Source organism: Manis pentadactyla, chromosome 14, assembly GCF_030020395.1.
Source record: "Manis pentadactyla isolate mManPen7 chromosome 14, mManPen7.hap1, whole genome shotgun sequence".
Taxonomy (NCBI): Eukaryota; Metazoa; Chordata; class Mammalia; order Pholidota; family Manidae; genus Manis; species Manis pentadactyla.
Genome location: NC_080032.1, coordinates 76,804,744 through 76,813,934, shown reverse-complemented (window position 1 = coordinate 76,813,934; position 9,191 = coordinate 76,804,744). Strand labels below are relative to the sequence as shown.

General features: G+C 35.1%; 1 protein-coding gene across 2 annotated transcripts in view; it reads right to left on the bottom strand.

The window, feature by feature from the left end:
- Window positions 1-597: 597 nt before the first annotated feature.
- Window positions 598-9,191, bottom strand: part of PDE3A (phosphodiesterase 3A) — a 314,743-nt gene continuing 306,149 nt past the window's right edge. For both annotated transcript variants that reach the window (XM_036889380.2, XM_036889381.2), the window contains one exon: window positions 598-8,713. In XM_036889380.2, the coding sequence (XP_036745275.2) occupies window positions 8,472-8,713 (242 nt within the window). In that variant the 3' untranslated portion in view covers window positions 598-8,471. The remainder of the gene's footprint in view (window positions 8,714-9,191) is intronic.

Genomic DNA, 9,191 nt, shown 5'->3' with positions numbered 1-9,191 from the left:
TGGGATTTTTGTCTCATAGATAATGAACCAATATATGCAGATTGAAGAATTAATTCCTTGGGAACTTTGGGTAAAAAAAAAAAAATCATTCTTTTCTTTTGTTTCTGAGGACTATATTTGAATTAATTAAAACACTCTGAGAAGTTTTTAATTATTCAAAGTTTTCTAATGCTTGTCAGAAACATGCAGAACTTAAATAATTCTAAGTCTGTACAACTAAATATCCCATGTACTAGGCACCTATAGACAATCTTTGTGGGATAAATTATAGCATTATCAGATAAATAGCAGCAGTACGTATTTTATAGAACTCTGAAGGTTAGTGCCAGAAATATCAGTATCTTTATTTAGTTGTTAACTATTCAATGAGAGAAAGGGCACAGTTTAGCTACAGAAAAGTAGGTGAAGATTAATGCAGCTAAGAACTCATCAGTGACAGGAACGGATGTGACCATGGGACTAGAAGCCTGCAGAAGTCCTTGTAAATTACAGGAAGGTCAACAGATATCTTGTTATAGTGTAAGCTGGGTACAAGTCATTAAATGATGGTTTCAAAACTGAGTGGAAGACTTGGATTGTAGAAATAACTACATCAGGCATGATACCACAGAATTATATTTATATTATACATTATCTTCACATTGTAACATCCACATTGATCATCTGTGACACAATTCTAATAATTTTGAGTATATATTTACTGTAACATTAATATATATATGTATGTATATATATATATATATATATATATAAAATCAAGAGGCACTTCCAGTAATTCTGGCAAAAAAGGAGCATCATTATAGTGTCTAAGCTAAAAAATAATAAAAAATAAATACAATTCATCTAATTTTTTTTTTCTGTACAGATTCTACTTTTTACAAAACATTTATCACCATTAACTGAGTCACTTAACAAATATATGTGATAGGATGAAACAAAGTATTGCTACATATATTAAGTGCAATAAACAGGTGAGAGGACAAGATTTATTTCCACTGCAAATGATCACTTAGGTCCAATGCTTCACTCTTGGGTTTCTAAAAGTTGATAAACTTGTAAAGTTATTCACTAATAAACATATTCAGTTGTTAAGAGTGGTGAGAATTAACCACATTGTTAAAAATTGTCATGTGCAAATGACATCCCCTACACTGTTACTTTGGTTGGTAGATACTTAAAAATATTGCTTTTTAAATATTAAATTCAATTAATCCAATACACTCTGGTTTGCAAATATCCTGCAAAGCCAAATATTTGTGACGTGCTGATTTCAACTTTCCAATGGCAGTTTTTTTTTTCTTGGGTCAGGAAGAGATAATGACCCATCAGAACAATTGTTCCTTCAGAAACAGAATATATTTTAACACCAAAGAACAAATCTAATTAACCAAAGCAATGCAAATCAAAAACATTTCAGACTGAAATTAAACTTCTTTCAGTTGCATATCCTAATATCATAAGAGAAAACCAGGAAGAATCTTATTTTCAATATTTTACATTGAGAGTTTCAGAATATTTATAAAAGCACCAATTTTCATTTTGTGATTCGCATGATAAAAATCTTTAGGAAGAATACCAGGGGGTGGGTGTATTCAGTGATATTTATTTCCAGGGTTTATCAACTAACAAATTGTCCTTGTTGGAATGAAAATGGCATGTGTTCTTCTGTGAGAATATATTAATAAACAAACTGACACTCATAAATGGAAAAACAAAACAAAGCAAGCCACCAGTTGAGCAGACATATGGTAAAAATCCCATGCAAATATTTTACAGAGTATTAAAAAACAGTGATTTTCTAAAGTAATGAACAAATGTATACTAAAAGTCAAGCTATTTAAACTCCACTAACAGGTAAATATATAGATATGTTAGGGTTATTGTTTAAAGATAGCAACACTATAATACTGGATTATGCTTATAAATAGTTCAAACAAAACATCTAACATAATATGGGTTTTTTCAGTCATAAAATAATCCATTTTTAAAAGCAATGTGATGGAAAATTCTATCAACCATCAAGTTATACACACAAAGAAAACATCTCTAACAATTACTTTTAATTTCACATTAAGTTATCTGAGTGTTTTGCAATTATATAGGGAGTAATTACTAGAATTAAAAAGAAAAAATTCCTGCCCTTTGAAAGGTATTCAAGCAGCAGTATGCAAGCTCTAAGGGTTAATTCACATTGAAAAACATGTGTCAGTGCTGATTATAATAAAGGAAGTCAGGGTTGAAATAATGGAACCACTAAGTCCCTTTACTCCAGATGAACTGATAACTAAATTAGTTTCTCACAAAGGAGGCAGTGCCTGGGACCGTGCTTCACGTTTTATGTAGTGTACTTTCCCAGTCTGGTGCTCTGCTTCTTTTTTAGCTGTTTAGTACCAAGGGCTGCACATTCAAACTAGGTATATCAAGTTACAATTTGAGGGAAAAGATATTCTTTTTCCTTATGATGGTGTAGGAGAATTTCTGAATATTTTGCCTTTACTAATTCTGAGTTAGAAAAGTAAAATTAAAGAGAAGCCACACTTTTCTCCTATGAATTAGATTTTTTCTGTTGCTGAAGAGGAAAAGAAGTTGTCCCTGGGGCAGTTTGTTTCATTTGAAGTAAGTACTTTGACTGGCACTGAAAGTATATTTAAAACAGTAAAGCTTGAAAAATACTGTATTGCTTTTCCATGAATGAATTTCAAATTCCAACCTACCATTTGATCAGTCTTGGCGGATGAATGCAGTGGGTATGGTTTTTTGACTGGCCAGTGCTTCATCTGTGAAAGTCAAGATTAGCAGGATTTAATTTTCTTAGTAATGAAGATTTTGGGTTCACTGTATTAGAGTTGACTAAGATATAACCTACATTAATAGACCATTTATTTTAAAACAATGTAAATCATGACAAATTCTTGGATAATACATTCCTTTTTCTTGGGATAACTCAGGAGAACTCAGACTAGAATTTGAATACTTATAATCTAATTTAATTATTGGGATCAAATTTATCTTATGTATTTATTAGACCCTTCATAAAATATTTTCCTCCCTGAGGTGGGAAGGACATTAGACAAATAATTAAATATTCTAATTTTCTGTTACACAATTCTAGTTTTGATTATAGTAAAATATTTGGCATCTCTGTATCACAGAATGTCATTTTATGGGTTCCATTTTAATTGAATTAAAAATTTTTACAGCTTTGGTTAAAAAAATTGAGTATTCTTGATATTACTTACATATAATGATTTAGTATTACCTTCTTTGAAGCTTTTTGTTAAATTGCTTATATGATTAAAAAAACACTTTTTTTATGGGAAGCAATGAGGTAATCTATCTGAACATGAACATGGTCAGTATTTCTTGACAAAAGGAAGAAGGCTTGGCTTCTGTGTTTCACAACTCCACAGGGAAACAGAAATCCATGGATACCAATGCCTATCAAAGTAATCAAGCTTAAAAGTATGATATAGAGAAGAACTATGTGCTTCAGATAGAAAATCTGGATTCCTCCGAGATCCTTAAGCATATGTCACAAGTTAATTTTGTTTCCCATCTACACATAATTCCATACAGTTATAGTTTTACCTGCACTAAAATAATTTATACTGGATCAATATTTTTGAATCACCAGATTAACATTGAGTTCCACCAACTAAAGCCTCAATCTTCAGTTCTGTATCTTCAAACATATTTAGCAACAAAATGCCCAATTATTTTTGTCACTCTTTTAATAACCTACAGTTAGAATGATTTGATAGCATGAACTTTCATAAAAACTGGTTCAGGTAAGATAAAAGCACCATTAGGTAGGGTAAAAACAGCATCATATTAACACATAAAATGTGTTAGGCAATAGCACAAATTGCCTAATATCCATGGTGGACTGAAAAAAGTATGTTCTTGTTCTTCTCTGACCATGGCTCATTAGTGTGAAACATATAAATACTTATGCAAACCTCAATTTAAGTTTTTGATGCATGGTTTGTAGTTTATTTAAGACTGCTTACAGTTTAATACATCCCCCAATCAAATTTGCAGTAAGATTTTGATTATTTTCTAAAGGAACAAACTGATATGAATACAGGACCTAAAACTGGCATATTTCCCTCTGATTAGAAATTCTAAGAATAATTTAATTTTGGAATGCTTTTCCCCTGAGATGGCTAATTGGTCTTCTAATCTAAAGGTAAAATTTTGTTAACAGATTAGGAAAATGGAATGGCAAATGTCAGTATATTATCTCATGGGAAAATCATGAGAGAAATGAATGACCTAGCACAATGGTCATAAAGTATTTTGCTCCCTTTTAGGAGAAAAGATGAATGAAAAGGAACTCAGTTGGGTTTCAAAGTATAGATATTTTAGCTCTTGATTATCTGGAGTTGAAATTTTACTGATATTTTTTCTCTACATACATTAGCGGATAATCCGTAGAATAAAGATAATCTTTATTTACTTTCAAAATGGCATATAAACCAGGAAAATCATTAAGTGGGAATCAGAGTCAGGACAGAAGTATGCTGAAACCCTTACTGTAGTTTTCATTATTATTTTAGAAAAATTGCAAATGCCGAGGACAGTGGAGACCCCCATACTGACATGGAAGCACTAACCTCCCAGAGTAGAAATGATGTTTTGATAATTCATTTCTCATTAGTCAGTTGTTCATCACATAGACAGTTCACTTTTGTAAGGCAGTCATTTCAAATTTTAGACTTTATTTACAAGGTTAATTTTCATATCTTTATTACTTAGAAAATAATTTATATTTTTCTATCCATTAAACGAAAAATAGACCGGAGTCTCATGCCTTCTGCACAGCTTTTACCTTCAAAGAAAGTTCTCTGGGAAAGTGACAGGGGCTATCAGGAAACTGCAAATCATGAGAGCCAGGGGACATACGGAAACTGCAAGCCACATATGTAATATGAACAGTCTGCATGACACACAATCCCTTTTCTTTCATTGTAATGGGATTGCAGTGGTTAGGGTTTGTTTGAAATTCCATCAAAATGCAGCAGAATTAGGTATTTTTGTTTTAAGAGAGTAGATATTTTCTTAAACAGAATATGAGGAAATTCCTTCACTTTTCAGATGAAGACCAACAGAGATATATCCCTGGATGGAGTTACTGTCTTCATCACCTACTGAGAGCAAAACCAGGTATCATATAAATGACAAAAAAAGTAATTTTATAAATTAAAAAAAAAAAAAAGACTAAAGTGGTGTTTTCAGCAAGGAAACAAAGTTCTGAAGGTTGGCTTAGACAGATACCTGGAAACACATCCTATTTGCATGCTGGAAATGACATCAAGGACACCCACAGTGTCCTTGGCCTTTTCCTTAACAGAGAGCAACAGCTGGTATCGAGGTCCCCAGGTCCAACTTTCTTACCATTGGTTTGATGTCTGTCTATACAAATATCCTTTTCCCTAAATGGGCTATACATTCCCTCAGTTGAAAGACCTGAGTTTATCTAATGGCACCTACAAATAGGTTCATATAAAAGTATAGCAAATCACAGCAAATATGCCGGCACCCCCAGAAATACGCTCTGGAGTTGGAAGTGAACACGATTACCATTGCTGTCACCAACAAGGGGGACAATACCACCAGCAGAAAATATCTTTTCATGCTCTGAGATATCCTTTGGGATGTCCTGGTGTGTAGGAATGTCTCACACCCGACAAGTGTCTATTTCTTGATTTCAATAAATGTTTAGCTTTAATCTCTGGGCAATTTATTTTTGAAGAAAAATATCAATCAGGTTGGAAGGATGAACACCATTCTGGAAGGAAGAGGTTCTAACTGCTTTGGCCACAATTACTTCATGCACTTTGAAACAAAACAAGCAAACAATATCAGTTTCCTAAGCCCTCTCTTCTGGCAGCCAGGCCCTGGCTTGCAGCCATATAGCTTTGATGAAGCTGCCCATACACAGTTATGGACACATCACTGCTCCACTGACATTTCTACTTGTTTCACACCCAGATTTTTTGACACATACTTATTTTAGAGATGTATGGCATTGGGAAAAGGGAGAAATATTAGTTTTGTTAAGTAATTAGTAATAGGTATGAGAGTATAAATGCTTTTCCTTTTCTCCCTCTTATTTGCAAGGGGAAGGGAGCGAATACATTCACTGGGGAAATGTATTTGACTAACAGTAATGTTTGCAAACATAGAGGCACAAAGACAATGCAAGAAAATGGAAAACAACTCAGCAAGTCCTAAACAATGAAGACCTGGTGCTAACTAAAAAAAAAAAAAAAAATTATTTTCACATTTCTGCATCCATTTAATCCTTTGCATACTTTCTTACTTACTGCGAAATTTGCCTTGAAACCATGTTTATTTTTGAATATGTTGTCTTTGCCTTACCTGAAAAATGCCACGGATTATTGCAAATTCATTGCTTTGGAAGGGAAGAATATCCACTTGTGAGAAACAAAGGCATTTTTAATGTAACTCTTTCAATGCCTTCAGAGGAAATAAAAAGTAGGAATCACAATCAAGGTTTACTTAGAAGTTACGACAGTGTAGATGATGAGCAGGTCCATAAATATGTGAAAGAAGAGTTTTAACCAAAAAGAGCTGGGAAGGGAAGGTAAGGATGCTGAATATAAAAATCTTGTATTTGTTAAGAGAGTCCTTCTCTTTGGGAATCATGGAACCAAAAGTTACCCAAAGGTTAGCCATACTTCCTAGTGAAAAATCATTCTTTGCAGCAACCTCATTTAATTGGCCTGATTATCATTTATATTAGAATAGGTAGATGGATGGCTGTCCATAGACCTCCATGCAAATGCCTTACCCCTCTTGCTGGGCTTAGAGACGGCTACAATGTATAAAAATGGTGATTAAAATATAACTTTATAAAAATGTTTCCCTTTTCCTTTTTTTTTTAAAAAAAGAATTTCCTATCTACAGAAACAAAACAAATCTTTGTATTTACATCAAGATAACTATTCATGACAAATAGAATAATACAAAATAAAATATTGAAAGTGAGTATCAACTTTTTAAATAGAGGTTTGGCTCACAGCATAAACAAGTGTAGATAAACAAACCAAAAAAAAAAAAAAAAAAAAAGAGGACTTTCAATAATAGGTCCAGTCCCCAAAAGTCCATCTAAATATCTTCCCTGCCCAAAGAAGCACAGCATTGGGCCAGAGTGCAGACAGAAGCTATCCCTGCACACTGCACGTGGAGCACCACAACACGGCTGCCAGGGGGACCCGGGCCTCCCCAAAGCCACTCTTCACCAGTTGTCAAGAATCAGGCTTTCCTTGCGTCAACGAACACCAAACCCCGTGTGGAAATGTTTCCCCTTCATCTCTCGCTATAGATCCCATTGTGGGTTTCTGTTTGCCTTTCTTTCTTTCTCTCTTTTTTTGCCACACATTTTGCAGCGATGAGAGAGCAGTTTCCTAGTTCTTCTCTGGCAACCTTTCTTTCAGAACGCTGACCTGATTACAAGCCCTGACTCCAGCTCCCTCCTTGGTGTTTCGGGATAAAGAATGCCGCCCCCTTCCACGGCGATTTGATCTCAGGTTTAGTGACAGATGCACAAACAGCTTCTATACATTCATTAGGCAAGGAGACTGGGAAATGCGTGCCTTCCAGGTTTAAGGCTGGTGATAGAGAGCCTCCACGTGGTGCAGCGCAGTACTGCCAAAAGGCGGCCCTCTCACCCAGCCCTTCCACCCCTTCTCTGTAGAGGGTCCTATACTGAGGCTAAATGGAGGCAGGCGTTTGGAACGGCTGCCTCTGAGACACACTCCAGAGTATTCCTTCTCTTTGTTCACATGTGCTGAGTCACTGCTGCAGCTATTCTATGAGCTACTAAAACCACAAAAATCTCTCTTTACATACACACAAACATACATACACACATACCCTTTCAATCCTCTCTCACACACACACACACAACGTTGGCAGGATGTATAAGAATTCAAATAACGCTCTGGAATTTTCATCCTTCAGTATTAAGAGCAAAAGCTTCTTAGCTGATAACCTACATTCTCTGCACTGTTTCCCTGCTAAGCCACACCATTTCCTTTGTGATTTGTTTTCCTTTATTTTTTTCATTTACGACTTGTTGTATCACAGTGACCACTAAATATCTTAATATGAATGTTACTAAATTGTGGAGCCAGTAATCGTGGCTTTCAGTGTGTATATGTGTGTATGTGTGTGACTATGTTTTACATGTATCTATGTGAGAGCTTATACACACACACACGTATATTTTTTACTTAAAAAAAAATCCTTAGAAGCTGGTGTTGCAAACGTGAAAGCTTCTTGGAGCAAGAGTTTTTAACAATGTACCTCACTGTAAAAATAAACAAATAAGATACGAAGAATCCTCAAAATGCAATAGCCATTTGCCGATCTTCTTGTATCTCTACAGTGTTGTGTCTAAGTGTTGTGCTGGCTTGAAAAGAGTCCGACAGGTCTATTCATCGTCACTGGTTCGGCTCAGGAGCTGGGATCCCCTCTCCGCTCGGCTTCCCTTTCTCTTCCTCTTCTTCCCGGATGGCCTGGATCTGTTCTGGGGAGTGCTGCTGGGGGGTCTGGTCTAGGGACTGATCTTCTACGCCTGCCAACCGCTGTTCCTCCTCAATGGCTTTCTTCCACATCTTGTGGTTCTGCAGGAGGTGCTGAGTTATTTGGCAGTAGACTTTCCTTCTTTTGAAAGTTTTCTTTCCTGAGAAAACACCAAATTAGACTACTTATTTGTGAGTACATGACAGTTGTTTCTTTTCACATTATTAACAGAAGTACCAACTGGATACCTATATCCGTCACTTGGTTTGTGTAGGGCAATAATACTGTTTTCAAGAGTGGGGAAAAAGAAGGAGATGGCACAAGCACTCGTTTATCACTGAGACATAACTGTAGACATATTTAATATTTAGTCATGTCTAATACAAGGTTCTGCTTGTATCTTGGTATGATTCCCATTACATTCGTATCTTCAAGACTTTTGACCTAGATTGTTGGTATAATTTCGTTATGTCTTCCATTACTCTGTCAACCAATTCAACTCACAAATTTATAAGATTGATTTCTTTAAAGATGGTTTTGATGTTTCTGTCCAATTTCGTGTGGACTAAAGCATTAATTGCAAACTGCTCTCAAAGTTTTCCCACAAGGTGGCACAAACTCACTTTTACGGTCTTCCT